The sequence below is a fragment of the Geospiza fortis genome, unplaced genomic scaffold, assembly GCF_000277835.1.
Source record: "Geospiza fortis unplaced genomic scaffold, GeoFor_1.0 scaffold147, whole genome shotgun sequence".
NCBI lineage: Eukaryota > Metazoa > Chordata > Aves > Passeriformes > Thraupidae > Geospiza > Geospiza fortis.
In genome coordinates, this window is record NW_005054372.1 from 267,520 (window position 1) to 290,768 (window position 23,249).

General features: G+C 47.2%; 1 protein-coding gene across 1 annotated transcript in view; it reads left to right on the forward strand.

Moving 5' to 3' along the window:
- Positions 1–23,249, forward strand: part of NAT8L (N-acetyltransferase 8 like) — a 32,264-nt gene that overhangs the window by 1,502 nt on the left and 7,513 nt on the right. Inside the window, 1 exon segment of the mRNA XM_031060064.1 lies at positions 1–113. This exon segment is cut by the window's left edge and continues 22 nt beyond it. Coding sequence (XP_030915924.1) covers positions 1–113 — 113 coding nt within the window.

Here is a 23,249-nt window from a genome sequence, read left to right on the forward strand (position 1 = left end):
CTTTCTGATGGGCATGAGGTACTACTTCAGTAGAAAAGTTATCCTGCACTATCTCGATTGTGCGCTGCACACGGACATGTCCGATATTGAGCAATATTACATGAAACCGCCAGGTGAGTACGAATTCCCTGAGGGAACCTTCCTCCCCCAGCCTGCTGGGGAACATGGCTGCTCCCTGCTGCTGGCGCCTTTTCCTCCTGTCAGCAGCACTGAGCAAGCTCAAAAGTCGCCAGAATGCAGCTCTTTAGCCACACCAGGCACAAAGCCATCTCTGGCTTTGGTCTGGTTTGGGGTTTTTTTTTGCTGATTTTGGTTTCTTTAATTTTTTTTTTCATTACTCCCCCTCCCCAAAGTGCCTAGTCATCCCAGGCAGCCTCTGTCCACCCCTGGAGCACCGTGCTGCTGGTCCCACAGCCACCCCGAGGGCTGGGCTGAGGTGCTTGGGGACACTGAGGCTGGAGGATGTTATTCTGGAGGATCCAGGTTATTCCCTGCAGCCTGGGCCCGCCCCAGCCCTTGCATCCTCAGCTCGGTGGTTTTTTTTTGCTCCATGCATTTGGTATTAGCACTGACTGCAGGAGGAAAGGGAGATGAAAGGCCTTTTAGCCCAAATGCTCAGAGGAGCCCATTTTAGCTATTGAGCCCATTTTCCCATGTCATTCAAGAACATTCCTTAATGCAGGTGTTTTGGAAGAGGCATGGATCAGGTATGTTAAGGGGTGCTGCCACGTAAGCTTGCCCTGATCTGGGTTCATCCCTTTGTTCCATATATGCATATAATTAAAAATACAGTATCTAATGATAATAATACCTTGTTAAGCTGTAAAAGATAACTTAGGTCATCAAAAAAAAAAGGTCTTTAGAACCTGCAGGTGCTATTTCCCTTTTTGTAGGCACGCATCCGTATTGAGGACAAGAGCAGGGGGATGCCTGGGCAGTCAGTTGGGGTTTGAGGTTTGCTTTTGGTGGTTACAGAGTGCTAGTGGTGAGCTGGAAAAGCAAGGCAAGGATGTTGTCCCACCTGGGTTCCATCTTCTTGGGGTACCTGCTTTCTTCTTGGGTACCTGCTGTGTTGTTTTTCCACGTGACCATGTATTTGCTGTATCATTCCTGTTCCCCAGGTGTGACAAACCTCTCCCTGGGCACTTCTAGAGAACTGCTAGGAAGTGTAATAGCCACAAGCCTTCCCTCACTTCTAATATGCAATGTTACATTTTGCTAAAATGTTGCTCCTCTTATGAAAATCATTAACTAGCTTAATTTAGCTGTCTCTTCCCATCATAGTGCATATCTTATACAGATATATCTTATATCTATACATAGTGCATATCTTATATCTTGTCCCATCTTACATACAGAGTGTTTCATTTACAGAGCTTGTTTTTGTAAAAATTAAGTGATGTGTGATGTATATTTAAAAAGCTCAATCTTCATCAAAGGTGGTGTCACAGAAATAAAAGGGTTCATAACAAAGCATTTCTGCACCTCTGTCGTGAGGCCCAGCAAAGTATTATGCTGGAGAAAAGAGCAGAAGATTCCAGTAGAATAAGAATGTGTGATATGGAGTTAGTAGGTGAGCTGCTTAGCTTGTTAATGCTCAGGACTTGCATGGTCACAACTGAGAGGGATCACAGTGCCTGTGTTTATAACACTTGCAGACACAGAAAATAAAGGAAAGAGACTCAAAGTAATGCCCTCAATTTGTTTAGGGTCAGTAATGTAATTTAGTTCAGCTGTGTTGCCAACATGTCTTTGAAATGTTAGCCTTGCTTTTATTTGGTACCTGAAAGAGCTAATTGCAATTTTAGAGCAAATGTGTGGGCTTTAATTTTTGACAGAATTTAATCATGTAATTAGGCTTCTGCCATGCCATAAAAAGCAGATTTATGGGATTGTTGGTGCTTGTTAAAGCTTCTTGATGATAGTGGTGTTGGATAAAGGGACCAGGGAGATTTTGGGGTCTGGGGAAGGGTGTCTGTGCATTGGAACCAGCACTGTGTACCATGAATCCATGTAGTGCTATTTGGTGTAGCTGGCCACAAGGCATGAATCCAGTGGTTTGCTCCTGCTTCCTCCAAAAATGCAGTTGATGGATTTTTTTTTCCCATAGGACAGCAGTATAAACACAGTCATCCTAGAAAATGCCAGAGTTTTGTGCACTTTGAAGGCTGGCTGGCTGAACATCCAGAGGAAAGCAGCAATGTGCCCCACTGGGATTGCCGGTCCCACCCAAAGGACACAACAATGACAATAAAACAAATTCAAGCCCCAAGTTTGTCTTTTATTTGCCTAGTTTACAAATTAGCACCCAGGCAGAATTATTGCAGTGGGAATGAGAAGGGCTTGTATTGTGGCAGCTGAAATCTTTGTGAGAGCTTTCTCAGTGAGGTGTTAAGAGAGGAGTAATGGGGTGTGGGGACAGGGTCCCAGAGAGGCTGGAGATGGCCAGAGCTTGACCAGACAAGTTAAACCCAACCTGATATAACTGCAGCTTGGCCTGGGAGTATGACCAGGCAGCTTGCTGCTCCTTCTTTAGAGAATCCATGTTTTCCTCCTTCAATGTCTTTTTTTTCTCAGCACGGAAAAAAGAGAAAGGGAGCTTTTTTGTGATGAGGTTATGAATTCCTGTTTCTCAGGGTGATGAATGCCAAGGTAGAACTAGGACATGGTCTTAAGGTCTTGGATAAAGATGTTGGTTGAGACTTTGATGAGGTTTTTGCTCTTGGAATCCAAGATACCTAGGCACAAAAACTTGTTTGCAGCCAGCTTTGTGTGGTGCCTAGAGCTGGGGTACTGTTGTAGTGAGTATCTCCAGCAAATAGCTTCTGGTGAGGCAGGCATCTACAGTGGGGGGATATTTTAACTATTGAAATGGATCATTCTTGGTGGTATTGTGAAAACATCCACAGAACATGTGGGTCAATTTTATAACCAAGCCAAAGGGATCAGGTTTGCTGTGGGATACCATGAGCACCCAGGTTAATGATTAGTGTTGAGCAATTCCATGAGTTGCACCATATTAGGGCTTCTCTTCAGTTTTTTTCAACCCCTCGCCTCCAAGTTAGTTATTGTTTGAATTTTCCTCTGCTGGGTTTTGTATGAACTGAAAAATATGTGCTGACAGTGATTTTGCAGAAGTACACTAGCCAAAATTCAAATCTTTGTTTTCTATTGCCCTCCTGCACTTATGCCAAGGGTCTGACAGAACATTTGGGCCAGTGCTTAACTTGGAGCTTGTACACAGTGGTGTGACTTGAAATTGCTTTCAATGTGAAAGGAATTGTTTGTGTTGTGCATGCTGGGGTCTTAAAACAGAAGGTTGAATGGTTCAAACACCTTCCTGAGCTCTTTGTAAACTCACATTTTTCATTTTAAAATAGCACTTATTGGAATTTACCTTTCTTTTTTTTCCTTCTTCAAAGGCTATGAAAAAAGACTAGTGGAACGGTGAAAAAGAAAGGAATTGGATAATGGGCTTAATTGTCAACCAGAGTAACAAGCTCTAGTAAACAGAAAAAAACCCAACCAAAACCAACTAAAAAAAAAAGGAATTAATTTTAACTAGAGCCCTGCCTCTTGCATTTATCCACACAAAAAAAAGATGAGCACAGCTGGAGCTTCTTTTATGGTCTGATGATTTTGATGACTAATCAATTTTACAGTGTCTCTTCAAGCTTCTGTCCCAGTTGCTTGTGTTGTATGATTTTTTGCAGTGGTTGGTGTGTTAGAGAGATTCTTGTGAGGCTGAGGTCTCAGCTGGAGAGCTTATGGAAACCAAGACTCCTTGTGTCCCATGCAAAACTGCTGCTCCCCAAAGCGACTGGAGTTGGAGCTTTGACTGATGAATTTATGAATTTCCATGTCTCTGTAGTTGTTCAAAGAGGTGCTGCTGGCTGTCCTGGCAGGGTTTGCTGAGGTGTGTGCATGCCTGACCTGGTGCTGCAAAGACCTGGTGGTGGCAGCTGGGCTGTGCCAGGTTTTGGGAGCTGGTGACAGCTTGGTGGCTGCATCGCAGTGCCCAGTGCTGCAGGGGAGGCTGGACAGACAGACAGCACAGATGGACACCCTGGGGAGCTGAGGCTGCAGCACCTGGGGGGTGTTGGGGCCCTGGTGATGCAGCAGCTGAAGCTGCAGTGCTGCTGCAGGTGCTGGGTCACAGAGCCACCCACGCCGAGGGCTGTGGCAGCTGCACAGCTCCAGCTCCTGCTCCGTGAGCAGCCAGGCACCTCTGGGTGCTTTGCTCTCCTGCCTCCATCCAGGGTGAGCAGAGCCTTCCTGTCTGGCTGCCCTTTGTCCCCTGTGTGTGACAGTGCACGGGAGGAGCCTGCAGGGACATTCTGGCCTCCCTGGGGCACAGGGCTCTGAGGAAGAGGGACTGCAGGGGTGGCTCTTTAGGGTTCAGTTTCTGCTGCCCTTGGTGGCACATTCCTCAGCTGAGCCCAAAGGGGGGATGTCCTGCCCTTCTTGGCAGAGGTTCTGGGATCATGCCCTTCTGCCAGAAGGACACCAGCTGAGGTGGGTCCAGAGCTGGGTTGTGAGCAGGTGAGGTCCTGTTTGCTGCCTCCACCTTTTGAGGTTTCCCTCACCTGCAGTGAGGTGTCTGTCTGGGTAACAAGTGAGTATCTGTGTCTTGCATCAGGCCATTTGGCAGTGGGCTTTTTACCTCTGGCACGATGTTTGCAAGGTGAACAGCTGCTTGTGAGTCCTGTGGCTCCTGCTACCTCTGCTCCATAAGTGCTGAGCCTTGGGGAGGCTCAGAGGTGACTTTTGGGGTGCAGGGAAAATACAGGGTCTACTTTGGGAGGAGATCCTCAGCCCTGGAGCTGTGGTTGCTCTGCCATGCCTAAACCCTTCCAAAGACACAGGCAGAGGGGGTGGGGAGGGTGTTTCTCCCCACTGAGCCCCGGGGCAGAGGGGCAGCCACAGAGCCCAGTTCTTCCACATTCTGGATAATGCTCAAGCTGATAGATAAGCAGGAGTGAAGCTGCCGAATGATAACATTGTTTGGAAAGAATAGAGCAGCTCTTGCTTTGCAATGAAACAGCTCAGTTACCTGAGCCAGAGAGGGCTCAGGGCTGCTGCTTCCCAGTGGAGGAATGTGTTTTTGGAGAGCCCTGCCCCACTCCTGGTGCCCAAGAGGCAGCTGGAATCTGAAGCATCCCTATCTGCAGCATTTCTTGCTGGCTTATGCAGTGCCCTGACCTCGTGTATCTGCCAAAGCCCTGAGCTGCCTGTCCTGTATCGGGGTTTTCATGCTTGCCTTTCCCACAGTGGGGTAGGGTGGTGAGCAGTTCTCTGTGGGGCTGGGAAACCCCCGGGAGAGGCTGTGTCCTTATCTCCTCCTGGGTGTTTCCCAGCTCTGCTTCCTATCACTGCTGGGAACTGAGGCTAGGTCTCCTCAGCAGAGGAAAGTCAGTCCTGTGAGCATATCACTGCTGGCATCTCTCTGCAGCTCCATGAGAGTGCTTCCAGGGAGCAGAGAGATCCTATAAGATTAGGATTACGGACTTTTCATATACTTTATAGTGGGAAGTATTTTGTCAAAGTGTTTCCAAAGCTGACCTCCTGCAAGTGGGACAGTCAGGGATTCTTCAGCTCAGCAATTTCTACTGTTGCTTTTGGGTTTCTACAACTTAGCAGCATGACAACTGCCTGGTTTGCATCTCTCATCTCCAGTGCAGAGTTTTTTGGGAAGCAAGATAAAAACAACTCCTGTTTCCAAGTGTTAGGGATGGGCTTTGTCCAGCATTTGTAATGGGCTGAAATATTTTGGTTTTATTTGAGTAATGTAAAATGTCTTTAGAGTGGGATTGCCTCCCAAAACCCACCTCCTCTGACACTGGCACTCCATCACTCGTGGCTGCCTCATTTTGCTGTGCTGGAGCCTTGGCTTTTCCATCTGGAGGCAGTCCCATCCTGCAGGCGTGGGGCATGGGCACAGTGAGCAAGGCTGAGAGCTGCTGGCGCCAGCTCTGCCCCCTCCTGAATTCCCAGAGCTGGCCAAGGGCTGTCCTGCCGCAGCAGCAAGCACCATGCAGAGCCCCAGTGCTGCAGCCCTGCTGATAACAGCTAGGGTAGATCAGGATGTGACACAACTTGAGTCCCTTGCAGTGCTGAGCCACGTGGGCCAGCTCTGCTCAACCCACTGGAGGGTCTGCAGGGCCTTTCTACCTCACAAAATCTTTTTTTTTCCCCCTTCACTTCTGGGGGCTCAGGTAGTACAGAGTAGAAGTGCAATGCTCTTGGTGAAGGGCCCACATAGAAAACTGGAGTTGCCTGATGAGGGGAGCAGTCTGTGGATTCAGGGCTGTGCCATCCACAGCCAGTGGAATAAACACGTTTATGGGCAAGCTGCTGCAGCCTCCCCCCCTCCCTATTTATTTATCTCAGGAGCAGGAACATTTGCAGCAAACCCATCACTCAATGTGCATACCCGTAACATAAAAATAGCTCTCCCTTTAGATCCACAAGTTTGGCACAGTCCCATGTCAAAATTAGATGAAAATAGATTTTATAGTAAATTTTGCAGAGTAATATGACCTTTTCCCCCCCACCATTTGTTCAAGCATTCTCTCTAAAAGTAGCCAGTCCCTCATGGACATGACCATCACTCAGTGCAGCAGTGTTTGAGTTGTAGCCATGGCTGGTGGATGTGATGCTGCTGACCCTGCAGGTGTGCAAGATCCTCAGCACATGCCAGTGCTGGTCATTAATCTTCTGTACAAGAGGTAACCACTTGTGTAAATTGAACATCAGTAGTTTTTTAGGTGCAGTTAACTTCTCAAGACCAGCAAACAAGCCACATTAGGACTTAGGAACATGAAGGAGGCAAGGACATCAGGTGTTCTGGGGTTTTTTCCTAGCTTTGAGTAATTTTTTTAATGTTTTCTCCTGCATTAAATGTTTTCTGGCATGGTTGTATGCAATTTCTCAGGACTGTCTTAGTGAATAAACCAAAATGGATTCTGACTCCAGAATTTTGTTCACAAGTTTAAATGCAAATTTATTACTCTCATAAAGAGTTTTGGCAGTTCTTTCTCTTGCTCTCTTAGGAATGGCCAAAATTTAAAACAATTGTCCAGAAGTGTTTCAGTTTAAGATTTCATAATAGCCTAAATTTAGGCTCTATGTTGGATATCTGACTAGAGGCAGGAGTTTTACAGGTACAAAGCTTTGAGCCCCTCTTGACACTGAATTTTGGATGTAGAAACATGAACTGAAAAATCTTATTCTCTTATTTATTTATTATATTCAGCCTCCTAGGATTACCCAAGTGTGGTCATGTTGTTGCCTCTCAATGTGCACCACCAGTGCTCTTAATACTTTAGAAATTGCCATGGGGGATTGCTCTCTACTTGAAGACCTCTAAATATATTGAAAAAAACTGATTTTATGTAAAAGTCTAAATGCATGACCTGATTATTCAAGAAGGTAAAGCATTCAAAATCTCCCCAAATTTCAGTGTGGATTTCTGAAATTCATTCTGTAGGCTTAGATCTTGATTCAGGTAGGTTATATTTAATTTCTCAGGATGGGAATGACTTTTGGGGTGGCTGTGAGCCCCTCAGGGACTCTGGGAGCTCACAGAGTTGTTTGTTGCTGTATTGGCTTTATTTTGGTAATGCAGTGCTGGGGATCTGTTACAAATAATCACATACTTGGTGCTGGTCCCTTCCAGGCTACAGCAAAAAGAGAGACCTGGAGTGTTTTGCTGGTATCTGGTTCTGTGATGAGCTGAGGGATGTATGAGCCTTTGTTGTTACTTTCTGCATCAGCAAAACAGGGAGCTTCAAAGTGTATTTTTAGATTTTCTTTTTCTCTTTTCTTTTTTTCCCATTCTGTAGAAAGCTGAGGCATCATTTTATTATCCCGACAGGTGACTAATGAAAGGAGTCTTAAAGAATATCCAAAGATAGCAGCATGTCTTACCTAGTTTCTATTGACAAATTTATTTTCCTTGTAACGAAATAGTGGGGTTTTGAGGGTTTTTTTTGTGGTTTTTTTTCTTCTTTTTTTGTTTTTGTGTTTTGGTAAGGGGGGCGCATGCAATCACCAAGAAGCCTCATGTCCTTTTTTAAGGATGCATCAAAAATTAGTTCATAATGGTCTGGTCAGAGCTAGGTACAAGCTGTGGTATCTGTTACAGATGGCTTTGAGCCATTCTTTGAAGTCATCTATTGACCCATTAGACCCCAGCAATCAATTAACAATTTATGACAGCACAGTGCACTCATTCATTGTCTTCTGTAACTGTTTAAAGAGTGTTTCTTTCAAAAGGAAAAAATTATATTTCTTACAAGATAGTTCTAAAATGTAGACCTGTGATTCCCAGGGCTTAGTGCCAGGCTGGGCTTCTGCTTTAAAATGGGATTCTGGGAGTGAAAGGAGACATTTCAAAATTGGTAATGGGAAGCATGTATTACAGTTGTATTTTTAACTGGCTACATGAGATATTGTTACTTAAAGTGGGATTTGCAACAGTGTAAATGCTAATGGAATAATTCAAGGTATTAGTCCCACCACAGCATGTCCTGCTTGAAATTGTAACTAGCAAGTCATATTTGTCACTTAAAATTCATGTGTTGTTTCTAGGGTTTATCCAGGTGGTAAAACTGAAAAACAGATTTTGTAAGAAAATGATTTTTCAGTTCAGGAACTGGAAAGTAAAAGGAAGGATAGTTTTGGTCCAAAGTAAGCTGATTTACTACTCCCTCTCTGTTTTTTCACTGTGATGAGGCAAGGATCTGTGTTTAGTGGGAGGTGTAATGCTTTTTTCAGCCCAAAACAGAATGGTTGGTTGGCTGTTAGGGTTTTCCTTAAGAAGCACAGGTCAGAGCCAAGTGCATACCTAGGAAATGCTGACCATGATAGGAGCCATGACCTGGTAAAGTGCTTGTTACCCCTCAGGCAGGTCCTGCTTTGCATGGCACTGTTAAATCTATACTGAGTCACTGCTGGCATTTCAGGCATCCCAGGCCCTGTTTGAATTACATATTTAGGTGTTTTATACCAGTGCAGTAGTTGAAGAAGTGGTGTTGAGGGGTCCATGTCTGAAGTCCTGGCTGCTGGGGCATCCACTCCCTGTGATCCTTGGAGCACTGAGCTGTGTGTCTGTGTCCTGGCCAGCAGTGCTGGGGGCTGAGCTCTGTGCAGGATTTGTGCCAGCCTGGCTTTCCTCTGCCTTTCATTTTCCACCTTTGGTGATTCAGGACAAATGTGTGAATTATTTTGCATTGACAAAAACTGCATTTTTAAGTAAGCTGCTTGCCTAGATTTACCCTCAATCACCAGTAATTGCTATACAAGCTGCTCCCACTCTCCCTTGCCAGTGTGCTGAATCCTGACTTGGAAGCCAGCATCAGCACTGCAAGTTTGTTTGCTTTTCACTCTTGCAACTCTTGGGCTTTGTGCTAGTGCTGCTAATTGAAATGGGGTGCTGGACCAGCTGTCTGGTCATGTGCATCTTGCATTCAATGCTCACTTTAACAGATATCAGATAATCATTGGTGATTCCTTGAGGTTTTTTTTTTCCATTTTTTAATCCCTCTTCCATCCCCTAGCACAGTAGTTCTGTATCCCACATTTCCAGTCTTGGGTCAAACTGCAATACTTGCATTCCTTTGAGCTCTGCTCACCTCCCTTGTCCATCCTTGTGTTGAATTCTCCAGTGATTTTTGGTCTGATCTACTTCTTGTTTTACTCATCACTTCTGGCATTTCCCATGGGTGGCCCAGGATCCCTCTGTATCTCTGGTTTTCCCCTTCCTTCCATCAAACTTTTCAATTTATTTGCCTTTACCTAATTTTATTGCATATGTACTTTGTTCTCCTCTCTGTTTGTCCAGATATTTAGCATGGTGAGTGCAAGTAAATACTTGAAAGGTTCTTTCTTTTGTAGAAGACTGAGAATAACAAAGATGAGAACATAATTTGAAGTCAGCAGCACGAGGATATTGTGTCTGCTAAGCTGCAAACAGTGCACAAGCCCACATGTCACTGCTGGGGGGAGAACATTTTTTCAAAAGGCAAATGAACTGCCAGCAACAACATTTCTTGCACCTTCAGAGCATCTGACCCACATCACTTCCAGATGTATCCATTGATCTTTTCCCCTATTACTTTCCTTACAAACCTAATCCTTCCCATTTTAACAAGATATGTAAAATCCTCATTGCATTCAGAGTGTGCAAGAAAAAAAAACCCAAACCACTTCATTTCCTGAGACCAGGGTTTTTTGTTCTTTTTTTGGAGGTGCCAAATCTGTTCATCCTCCCTGGATCTAGAGAACAGCATCAGAAACACTGTGTAACACTTCTAGTGGGAATCCAGGGAAGACCTAAATCTGTATGTAGTCTTCCAATTTAAAATAATGTTAAATAGTAGAACTGCAAAGAGAAGCTTTTGAAAACAGCCTGGTTTGGAGCACCTGCCATTTCCAAGTGCTAATTCAGATGATGGTTAGTGAGAGGCAGAGCAATGAAAGCACAGCAGATACCTGGCTGCTGAGCAGCACTGAGCATCCTGATAAAGTCCTCCTGGGTCGAATTATGTTGTTATTGTGGGATTTGTTTAAAAAGAGAGAAAGCAAGCAGTGAAGAAGTTACTGTACAATAGGGATGCTAATGAGAGTTTTTTTTTTTTTTAATCTGTTTAAAATAGGTGTTTGTAAAACACCTTTTCAAGCTTTTGCTGCTTGTAAAGTCAATTAGATTCACTTAATGTCTCTGAAAATTTATGTCTGGTGGGGTTTCCGAAGCTGTCAGTGTTCAGAGGGATAACATCAAGCTGTGCCTCTTGGACAGTGATTTTTGTCTGGGAATAAGCCATCCTCAGGTTTTACAGGGCTTTTTTTTTGAGCCACCAGTAGTCTGAGGAACATCAAAGCATCTGCAAGGATTCTCAAGAAGTGGGAATATTTTTCATGGTTAACTCAAATAGCTAAAGAGGATTTCAGTGAAATTCTAAAAAAAGATCTTCGCATAACCCCCCACATTGAGTGAGACTGAACTCTTGGGACAGTTTGGCTTAAAGATTCAGTGGAGCATTTGCTTTAGCTTAATCATGGGCTTAAATCCCTTGTCTCTTGCTGGGAGTTTAGCATATTCTTAGGGGCAGTATAGGTCCAAGTGCTCTTTGGATAGCGACAGGGGACCTGTGACATAAATGGTGGCAAACCTTGGGTTTGCTGTACGTGCTATCAGCTGCCTGCAAGATGAATTTATGATGCTTTAGGGAATACTGGTGCACTGGAAAAAAGAGTTGTAGTTGTGAACCTGCTCTTGGATATATTCATCCTGCCCTGTCCTGGCATTGTGTGTGGAGGTTTAGTGTTGTCTTTGTAGATGGGACAATCCAACAGATCCTCAAAGCACTGCAGTTGTACCCAGTCTCGTGTGGATTTGCATCTCTGCTGGCTCTGGTTGCTGTAGTGCAGTTTGTATTCAGTTTGTATTTGTAAGTTGATCCCCTTCCCACAGGTCCTTTGTGAATGAGCCTCAGTCTGAGGGGGCAGGCACAAAGTGTCTGCTTTCACTAGCCCTGAGCAGCCTGCCCTTCATTTGCCACGTGGCTTCCTGATGGAGTGAGACATGGCCTGTTACCTACTCACTCCAGTAATTCACTTCACAGATGTCTTTCAAATCCCCAGCTCTTGTGGCTGGTCTGGAGACCGGGGTTCACATGAATGTGGGGTGTAACAAGCTGATAGGTGCTTATCACAGGAGATATGGATTAGGCTTTTGTAGGGACTTTTTTGGCCTGGTTGTTCTGGCATGGTAGCCTGAATGCATGGCAAAGGTTGGTTTGTTTGGGTGTTTTTTTCTTTTTTAGTTTTAGAGATGTAGAGAGTTACACATGTAATTTTCATTTTCTGTTAATGCATCATCCACAACACATCCATTGTCTGTGCCCAGCCTGACAGATGTTTGTGTATTTATGGATGTGGAATTTTCTTGTGCTGCCACATTAAATAAATGTGCTGGTTTGAGTCTGGGCTAGTGGAGCTCAGCAGAGCTATACCCAAGGCATGGCTTTGATGTGCTGGGAGAGGGATGTAGACAAATGTTGGCTTTCACAAGAGTGGCCATCCAGGTGTGTGCTTTTTCTGCACCATGGCAGGCATTGCCTCACGTGGGGCATTGCCACTGGTTTGCTGGGAGTTAAGGGTTGAAGCAGTGTGTGGTGATGAAGGCTCCAGCTGCCTGGGAGGCCCTTCTGGGGTCTGCACCCTGCTCTATTGAAAGACATTCCTTCCTATGGCAGGGGATTGGAGCCAGATGATTTTTAAGGTCCCTTCCAACCCAAATCATTATAGGATTCTGTGACTTGTGGCAGAGGTGAAGTCCTGAGGCAGTGTTTGCCCTGCTTGCTGTGAGAGGCTCCAGCAGCAGAGTAGGAGTGGGGAGCCCTTTGCCTTGGCATACCCAGGTGAATGTGTGTACACACAACACACAGGAGCAACCTCACCCCAGGGTTTGTTTGGCTGAGTTAGGGATAAATATTGCAGCCCCCAGGGGTTACATATTCACAGTGAGGCTGGAGAGGTAGAGGGCTGCAGGCCAGAAAGGTGTTCATTTGCAGTGGGAGCTGTGGTGGGATGGCCGTGGGGAGGAGATACCTGAAGGATGGTGGGTTGCCTTCTCCTGCTGTGTTTATTTTCAAGGAGAGCTCTCATTGCAGTAAGTGCCCCTGGCTGTCCCGGGTGCCTCAGAAGGGCTGAGTACCCTCAGACACCATGTCAGGAGGGCTCAGCATCTCCCCAAACCAGGCTTTGCAAACACAGTGGGATGAGAAAGCAGTGGTACCCCTATCTGCTGGTTCTGCCTGGTCACAGAAGTCACCACCCACCTGGGTGAGGGTTGGGTTGAAGATGTGGGAAGGTGCAGATACCAGGAGGTGCCTGCAGCTCTCAGTGGGTCAGATCCAGCCCCAGCAGGACTAGGGAACACCTTAGGGTGTGGTGGAGAAAGGGCCCCCTTCCCTGTTCTCCCTGAATGGGATGGGCTGATAGGTGTGCTGCAGGGAGAGAGTCACTGCTCTAGGAAGTCCTCAGTGTTAGAAGATGCTGCTAAAAGCACATCAAGAATACTCAGAATGTTTGCTTCCAGAGAGGTTTACTAGTTATTTATTCATTTATTTATATGGGTCAGGAGTTGGATTTGCTACAAACTGTAGCATTAGTCCTGTTAGTGCCTCTAGCCTTGGATGTCAGAAGTACATCAGACCCCATTCCAAGGGAAAGGCTTTGTTTTATGGCATGCTGCAGATAGAAATTGCTTTTTCCCCATCACTTTCCATGACAGGATGAGCACCTCTGCAGAGATGGGCTGCTGCCCTGATGGGAGCAGGGCAGAAAGCCTGGGGTTGGTTGTCCAAGCCTGGTTCTCCTTACCAGTTTGATTATCTTTCCCAGTTTCCCTGTTTCGTCACATTCTCCTTCCCCAGAGCTGAGGGGAATAGGTTTGCCCAGATGTCTGGGGAGCTCATGCAAGGTTGGCTCAGAGAGGGTTGGTCCAGTGAGAAATGCCCAAGTGAGAGCCCTTGGTGAGCAGCTGGGCAGGACAGAGGTGATGAGCTCACTCCTCCCTCTTGATCTCTTCCCAATCCACTGTAATGGATTTTTGGGGCTCACCTGGGTGTAGCAGCTGGTGACAGGGTGGGTTTGGCCCAGCTGATGATAGCTGGTGTCCTTGTTGGAAGCCTGTGCTCTGGGAAGGTTGTGTGTGCAGCACCATTTCAAGCTGTTACACTAGAAATAGGAAGTATTTATTGCTTGCAATAGACTTAAGGAGATCAAACCATCTACCACCTGACTTCAGCCTGTAGTTTTTTACCAAATCTCCACCCTAAACCTCTTATTTTTTCGTGATGTCTTCCTCAATATTGAGTAATGAATTCTTCACTGTGTTTTCAGAGAGAATATAACTCCTTGTGGTTGCTGTTTCACTCCTAAAGGTTATGAAAAGCTAGAGGTCAGGGACGTTTGATTTATTATGTCAGCAGCAAGGTGGGATTCAGTGAAACCACTGTCATGTGCAGAAGGAAAGGTTTTGAGTGCAGCAGAGCCATATTTATTGTTGGTTTTAGGAGAATGTCCTGGTCACTTCTCTTTGCTGTGCAGGGTTTGGTGAAGTGCAAGTCCCTGTCTGTCAGTTCCAGTTTGTCCTGGGAGGCAAAGCAGAGGGGCTGCCTTTGGATCTCAGACTTTTCTGGTCAGTGTTTCTGCACCACAGATATTGCCTTGTCATTGTCACGCCTCGGCTGCTGGGGTAGGGAAGTCCTCATTTAGAGACTCCTGAGGGCAGCAAGAATGTGGCAAGGGGGCTAACATCATGCTCAGAAGCACTCAAACATGCTGTGCAGCTTGTTTGGTTGAATATATGCCAATATATAATATATGAATATATACCCTTTACTTGACTTGGTCTGTTGTGGTTTCTTTTCCTGGGTAAGTTTTTTTGCTTGTTTTTTGTCTGCACTTTTAAAATATGTAAATATTCTTAGCTGCTCCCTTTTTTACCTTTTAGGGGAGGCACCTCTCAGCCTTGTTTTTGACCCTTGATTTAAAGAGTTTGCATGCACAGATGAGTTATTCTGTCCTGATGCATCGTTCTGCCATATCCTAAGGTTGAACTTACATCTTGGCTGCAATTCATCTTACCCAAGTTTCTCCTGATTGAATGCAGTTGTTTGCAGTGAGCTCTGTAGGCTTTAGCTGTGGGCTTTGGCAGAAGAGGGGCTCTCCTGAAAAGTGACTCATCTCAAAGGCTGTTGACCTCACAGCAGCATAAAACCCCCTGGAAGTCTTTGTACAGCTCAGAATTATGTTTATTATTTAACCTTAAGTAAATGAGCTTTAGTTTCTCCCTTTGCTGTGAAGCATTTGGTGCAATACCTATGTAGATACAGGCACTTCTGTTGAATAAAGGGAGTCTTGGCTAAATTTAGACCAGAAAAGTAGTGATGGATGGTACAAATCAGATTGATTCTGCCCATTTTCCCTGTTTGATTTATGGCTTGGCCAACTGCTAAGCTAAAGAAAGCCATTCAATAGTTATTGCTCAGTCCCCTTTTACAGTAAAGCATATAAAGTAAAAGTCAGCCACCAAGTAATGAATTCTAGAACATCCAATAATTGTAGATTTCCCAGTTTGTTCAATGTTTGGGACTGAAAATTGCTGCAAGGCGAATTCAGTACCTTTTGAAAGCAATAAAGCCATGTAGTGAAAGATTGATGTAGAAGATGGAGACCAAGCCTTAACAATGTCCTTTTAAGGAGCTGGCTCAAAAAACAACCAGCAGCACATTTGATCTTGTAAACTAATTTCACTAACAAGGAGCTAATTGTCACATCAGTCTTTTGGAGCTGGCACAACCTAGGCTAGCAAAGCAGGCAGAAGAGCTTGATTTCTTTTGTCCTTAAAACTTCTAACTAAAAACCAGTCTAAATTCTAGAACACAGTCTTACTTAAGGCCTGACTCTGCAGCTGATCAGCTTAGTGTGTATTTTTCATGTGTAAGGAGCATCTACCCTGAAAAGTTTAATTACTTTTTTCTGATTTTGTCCATTTGTGCAGACCAGACTGTTCTGCTGAGCCAGCTCCATTGCACTGGGACTCATCACCCAGCCAGCCTGGAGGACAATGCCCAGCCAAAATCACATATCCCAGTCTTTATCCACTCCTTTAAGCTGTTTAATTCCTTGCTGATCGATAACAATTGCTCACATGCCAAAAGCACAGATGCTGCCTCGTTCCTCAATCTGTGCTTTCCCCCTGGTGACCCAGCAGCAGGTAGACCCTGGTTGCTGCATCTCTGGTTTTGTCTCTGCTTTCTCTGTGTCATGCCATCCTTTTCAGCAGCAGAGAGCAGAGCCATGGGCCAGGCTACATCTGTCCAGATAACCAGGCTGCTTCTAATCCCCCACAACTGCTTCTGCAGCTTTCGCTTGAACAGTTGTTATACGCTGGCTTTGTTACAGTCTTTGCTTTTCAAGGTGCAGCATGACCAGCAAAAAGAGCCTGATAGAAGATTTTTAAAGTCCTGCTGTTACACTTCTTAATATAGCAGCCTCTGAAATGTGCTGGAAGGGCTGTCTTTATCCCATCTGCGGCATCGCCTGGGTTTCTGGCTGTCTCATCAAAAGCCTGCTCCTGCGCTGTGCCCAGCACTTCCCAGGGCTTTGCTGAGCACCCCCTCGGGTGCTGTCACACGTGGTGACACTCTGGGCCCCAGGGGACTTAAGCCTGTTTGCAGAATCAACCAGTGAGGTGCTGACATGGGGCATGGTCACTGACAGCTTGCATTGATCCGGGCTGGGCGCTCCAAAGCTTTGCTGGAGTGAGGTGCGTGGGCAGGAGCTGTTGGAAAGGTGCTTCACAGGAACAGGGTGAGGCTTAAAGCAAAGGTTTTAAGATTAGAAATGCCTGCTGGGTTATGTCCCCAGCAGTGACAGCAGGAGATGCTGTTTAGGACCAAACCTGGCCACTTCCTGAAGTCCCTTTGCTGCAGAATGTGTTTTTCTTTCTTCCTGTCAAAATAGAAGAGTGAAAGTAAGCTATAGTTAGCCATTAGTATCTTAGGGGTTTTCTTTGGCACCCCAAAATGGAATACCTGTGTTGGAGTAGCTGGGTGCTTTTGAGGCTGCACCAGCTCCGTCGGAAAGCACGGAGCTGGCACTGATGAAAGTTTTCATACTGTTACTCTAAATTGCAACCCCACCACCCTTTCCACCCCCAGGTGCAGGTAGAGCACAGTGGGGCCATCACCTTTGCAGATGTGCTGCTGCTCCAGGTTTATCAGCACTGGCATGTACAGCACATACCACTTTGAATGCAGATATGGTTTGGGGTTTGCACTGATGCTTAGGGCAGCAGTTCCTGCAGTCCAAACCCCATCACCCTGTCTCTCATTTCAGCTCAGGTTTATCAGCTCAGAGGCCAACTCTGCACTCCTGTCTCCTGGGGCAGTTTGAGACCCACTGCTGTGCTGGATTGGGGTCACAGTGTTTCTGGGAGCAAATGTCCATGGATCTGCCCTGTGGCTGTGTTGCAGACTGAATGCTGGATGTCACTGTCATCCCACTGATTCCCTGCTGCTTGCAACTCCAGAGGCTTTGGCTGAGCTTTGGGGTTGTTGCAAGTACCTTCAGCCCTTGGTAACAGCACAGGTGAAAGCTAGCAAGGATGGAAAAGGAGGTAGATGGAGACGTAGATGAAGTGGTTGCTCAGAACCAAACCATCCATCTCTTTTCATGCTTTGTGGGTGATCTCATTGCCTGCTGCCCAGATGCTCCATGAATCAAGGGATGTCACCCACCCTCGGCATATAGATGCACTGCCCTGTGCTCTTCCAGCCAGGAATTATTTATAACAGGGCAATGTGTCCTGCAGTGGTAGATTATGTGGGGTTATTTATGGGGAGGAAGGTGTCCCACAGCATTTCTCATTTCATGCATGAATAATTCCTGTCTCCCTGACATATTTTGTTCCCCCACACCTGGGCCTTGTCTGGTGCAGACAGATGCTCATGGATGTCAGGAGTGTTGGGAGTCAGGATCTCTTGCATCTCACTCAGGTTTCATAGCCATAAACTACACTAAAATGTCATTATTTTGTAGGACCCCTCCAGGACTGCCTTTTAACTGAAGTCAAGTGTAGAGTCACTAGCAGAACTTGTGGGAGCTGTTATGCAGCCCTGCCTGAAGCCAAGGCAAACTAGAAAGGTGGAAAGGAGAGAAACTCAACACTTGAGAAATACGGAGAGAAGGAGGGATAATAGGATAATGGCATGCTCATAAACACAGAGATAAACCCCTCCCCATCCTGGCTAGCTGAGCAGTTGTAGTCAGTGACAGGGACAGCTGCTGCCTGTCCTTGGTTGGTCCCTGCACCCAGGCTGCCTGTGTCTGGCTGGGTGGCAGCTGATGTGCCATGTCTGTGCCCTCCTGCCAGCAGCATTCTCATCCCAGCAGCCAAGCTGTCCCCAGAACAGCCTCCTTTCTCCCCTGATGCTGATGTGACTCGGCTGCTCTGCCCTGTGTTTCACAAAGGATGAAGGGGAAGGAGGAGGGAACGTTGCCTCGAGTGCTGGGTGGTTTTTCTTCTTCAAGACCCAGACAGGGTAAAAGAGCAGGAATTTAAGCAACATCAGCAATACAGAGCCACAGCACAGCCAGCTTCGGGCTAGGGACTCTGTCCACTTGCTGCCATGTCCAGCTTGTCTCTTAGAGTGATGTATGTAAATAGTGCTGGCAGGAGGAGAGCCCAGACACTGAACTTTGGGGCTTTTTAGCAGGTTACTGGTGAGTAGGTAAAAACAGCTCTGCACTGGGTCCTGATTCCCTCTGTACTGCCCTGCTTGGGCCACCCCTGCTTAGCACAAGGAGCTGCTGCTCTGGCCGAAATCACACCAAAAGGTGGCACAGCAGGCTGAACAAGTGACTGCCAGGGCAAGTACTCGAAGCTCCATGATGTAACAGCATGCTGTGCCTCCTCTGTGCAGGTGTTTCTGTGTGGTGGTGTCCCACCAGGCTGTGCTGCAGCCAGGGGTCACAGGGAGGAGTCAGGGAGCTTTTGGATCTCTGGGATGAGCAAGTCTGTCACTTCTGGCAAGCCTCTGTGTAGGTATATGAAGAGCATGGAACACAGGCAATTGCAGACCCTGTCCTATGGGAAGCACAGAAATGATTTTGAGCTTTTTGGTATTTGGATTTTTTTTTCCTTCCCTCTACCCCTTCATAGCAGCCTGAGGAAAAATGTAGGAGAGGGGTTTGCCCTGTGCAGGATGCTTTCCTGCCTCTGCTGTAAGGATGAAGAGGAGCTGGTGCTGTCCTGGTGGGTTCCCAGCAGTGGTGATGGAAACTGCCAGTCCCTTTGCTGGATGATGCTCCAGGGGCATCACCTGTGACAGCTTTGAGCCAGCAGGGGAATTGCTCACATTTGTGTTGCTGTGACATGCCAAAGCAGAATTGAAAGTCACAGTCTCTGCTTGAAGGGATATTTTCTTAAGAAGTTGCATGTCTGTCTAGAAATTATGTTCCATGCATAAGCCTCTAAGAACTAATGAGAGCTTGGCTGCATAGATAGCAATGCCACCCCTGAAGGAAAGAAGACTGGCATGCCTCTGGGCAAGATTTCCATACTTGCCTGTGCTGAGCTTCCAAGGAAAACTCCTTCCCACAGGGATGCATCCATGCAAAATTAGCACCAACAGCAGTGGTGGCCCCAGGAGCTGCTCTGTCCTCTCCCCAGCCCTAAGGAACACAGGGATAGGTTTCACCTGCTTCAGCCCTCACCCCTCAGTGTGCAGGTGCTGGCACTAGGGAGCACCCAAGTGTTGAGGCAGCAAAGCTTTGCTTGCTCTTGTGAGAATACTGGAATTTTCTAGAAAACAATGGATTTGAAAAGTATGTGGAAGACAGAGCTTTGCCTTTTTAGACCAGTGCAATTCTGGGGCTTGGGGTAGTGGCCCTTGCCTGCTGAGGGCTTACGAAAGCTGTTGGATCCTGCAATAGTCAGTCATGTGGGACTCATGCTGGTGAGGAAGGCTGATGTCCCTGTCCCCCCTCCCTTCTAGCACTACTCTGCTATTCCTTTTGGCTCCAGTCTTTCCACCCATCCACCCACCGGCCTTTTATTCATCAAAAGGTGTAGAAGAATTTGCAGCAAAAATAAATGAATTTATTTTCACCCACCATCCATCCTCGTCGGCTGCGTGGGGGAGAGCTGTGCAGCTCATGACAGTGGAGGAGGGTGGGAGAGGAGGCTTGCAGGCACAGCCAGAGGATTCCATGGCATCCTGGGCAGGAGGGGAGGATATGTGGCCAGCGTGGTGCCACCACTGCAGGGACATCCCTGGGATGTGGTGTCAGCAGGTGTGCGGGCTCTGCGGGCAGCCCTGTGCTGTGGGAGTTGGGTGGATGGATTAGAAGAATACCCTCTTTAGTCTTCCTCTAAGGGAACCATCTTTTAATTTAGAGCAGAAAGACAGTGCCATCTTGTGTGCTTCCAGGCCCTGGGTACCATCAGCTGAGCAACCACGTCTGACCTTGCTGTGAAGCATGAGCAAGCCAAAATCATGTTCCTTGGCATGCACATCACAGCCATTTAGTGCCTTTTTTCATAGGTGTGTGCATCACAAGAGGTTTTTTTTAATGGAATAGTTTGGGTTGGAAGAGACCTTTCAGGACCATCTCATTTCAACCCCTCTGCCATGGGCAGAGACATCTTCCACCAGACCAGGTTGCTCAGAGCCCCATCTAACCTGGCCTTAAACACTTCCAGGGGTGGGGCAATCACAGCTTCTCTGGGCAGCCTGTGCCAGTGCCTCACCACCCTCATGGTAAAAAAAATTCTTCCCTTATTGTATCTTTTGTCTGTGATGTGAGTTCCTGATGTCGGTGAGGCAGCAAGCTGAGGAAGAGGAAGGTGGTAGTGGGTTTTCCATGGCTGCTTCTCCTCACTTTTGCTTTTGGCAGCCCAGAAGGAATCAGGAGGGAGTGCTTGGTGTTTGGCTGGGAACAGCTAGGATCTCTGGGAAGTGCCTCCAGTGCTTCAGAGTGGTGTTCCCAGGGCAGCTGTGGTTAAATGGAAGATGTCCATGAAGAACAGATCCTGGAGTGAGCAGGTGAGGCTTTGGATGACCATAGTGATGGGTCGGCAGAAGGTGGAGGCAAGTGAGGGTGAAGGCAAAGATAGAGATGCTGCCCTGAGATGAGTATCTGGAAGGGCAGGGAGAGTTGTAGCTGTCAGGGTCTGTGTTTATCTTTGCAGCAGTGATTATTTTCAGATAGCATGTGAGAGAGTAAAACGTCAGCTCTTGCTAATAATAGCGCTGCAAACAAGGCTGTTGCTCATTACTGACAGCTGAGATGAAGTTAGTTTTGTTTCATCCTAGGTATGAAAAAGTGCAAAAACAAGCTGTGCTCTGAGGCAGTATCCTCAGCCCAGAAAAGGTCAGGAGGAGACCCTCTCCCAGCCCTGGGATGTGGCAGTGCAAGGTGGTTTTTCCAGGCTGCTTCCACACTGCTCCGGAGTTAAGTGCTGCTGGAAGAGTGGGTATGGTGAGGAGCTGCAGCTGGCTGGCATTGTGGAAAACGTGCAATCACAGGACAGGGTAGTTTGAGCTGGAAAGGACCTTTAGAGGTCATCTAGTTGAGCCTGGGTGAAAATCAATCTGAGGACTTTCAGCCTTCTTGCTGTGATACTGGAGGGTTTTCCCAGAGGAGAGGAAGCCCCAGCCCAGGGTCAGCAGCATGTGGTGATCCCAGGACAGCTTTCAGGGACAAGTCCCCTTCCCAATGGAACACAGCTGCCTGGAGGAGGGATTTGACAGCCCCATGGGGGAAAGCTGTTCCTGGGCTTGTAGCCACCTTTGAGAGCTTGAGGTGTCTTTAGTAGCCCGAAGGAACTGGCTGCTGGTGATCCTTGGAGCAGACACAGACACGAGGAGGGCAGCAGGGTAGAAGTCTTGGGGACTGATGGCACTGGCGTAAAGGAGAACTGAATACAACTCTCATTGTTTGAGCAGATGTGTCCTGTCTGTGGCTAATTATAAGTGTTGTGTGCACAAAACACACTGGGACATGTGCCAGATACTATTTCTTTTCGTGTTGAACTCAAAATCATTATAATTAAGCTTTAAAATTGCAAGTAAAAACTAACAAGGAGTGCAGGTTTGCTGTCATGCTGCTTGTAACCGGGTCCAGTCCCTGCTGGGATGGACAGGTGTGGGAGTATGGAGAGGGTGGTCAGAGGGGCTGGGAACGTGAAGGGTTTGGTGGCTCTGCGGTAGCGGGTGTGTCCAGATTTGGGTTTTAAATATTCAGAATACCTCAAAGTACCAGAAACGTGCCATTTTACAAATGTGGGAAGTGTTGCTGAGTGAGCTTTAGCAGCCTCTCAGGTTTGGTGGGCACAGAGAAGAGGTGCTTGCTGAGAAGAGAAAATAAGGAATAAAAGTGGGAAGCAGTCGTGGAAGCAATTGTGTAACCTTGAGGTGAGAGGAACCCAGGTTGTTTCTCTGGTTTGAGGGGAAATGAGGCAGACTTGCTGAAGAAGCAGCTCCAGGAGGAGTTGCTGTGGATGGGGCTGGATGGATGAGGGGGATGTGACGACTGTCCACCGCCTGCAGCCCAGTGGACACCAGTTGATGGCTGCTTCGGGGCACTTTTGAGGGCTGCCCCAGGAGTGGAGCCCCAGGGAAGCATCCCACCCTTGCTCCACGAGTGTGGGGAAATTCCTGAACCTCCTTGTTGGAGCTACGCTACGGGAGTGGTAGCCATGCATGTAGGGAGAGGATCACTGTGGCCCTTATGTTTGGCGTGCTCACCGTGTGGCCAGAGGTGTGATGGATGGGCTGGGGAGTGAACTGGGCTCAGCCACCACGTGATGAGCACTTTAAGATCAGCAGTGAGCTCTCCACCCTGCAATTTGTATGCAGAGGGAGGGTGGCTGCTTGATTTCAGTGCTTGTAGGTGTTCGTCTGGGGTCGTGTCTGAATAAATCACGTTCTGAGATCCGAGCGAGTGCTGGGAACAAGTCGCGCTGTCAGCGCAGCAGCGGAGCAGAGACATCTCCACTGCTCATGATAAATGGGTCAAGATGGGCTCTGGTGTTTTAAAAATTAGCTGTTGACCTAGATAGCAGCAGCATGATGACTTGCTCACAGTGGGAACAAGAGTGAGCATCGCTGAGCTGCACATTCCTCTGAATGTGAGGATGAGTGCGGTGTGCTGAGGTGAACCTGTCCCTTGTTTGTAGCCAGCTTTTCCTTGGAAGCTGGACTGTGCCACAGGGAAGTGGGGAAGATCTTGGGCATCTCTTTCGGATGGCTTCATGGAGTCTCAAGGTGCACTTTTCCTAGAGCAGCTGCAAAGGCACCTCCTACCACCATCCCATGCTTTGCTCTCCTTCAGTGACAAAGTATACTGAGTTGTCTTACTCCTGTTTACCCTGGTTTTTCCGGAGGGATGGTCCTTTGCCCCCCTGAGCACCCCCCTGGACTGCATAACTCAGGTCTTACAGAGATGGGCCATGCATTTGGGTTGGAGCAGTTGGCAGGGTTGGTGCAGAAGATGAAGCTGCTGCCCAAGTCAGGTTCTCTTCTGCTTAGCAGCCAGGAAGAAGGCCATTGCCTGCACCAAGGGCTTCTCCTGTCATGGGGTCTTCTTCTTCGTGTTGCTCCAGAGCACTGAAAGTCAGTGCTTTTCATCTGGGCAAGAGAGCTCTCAGTGCCCATGGTTGACTGCTG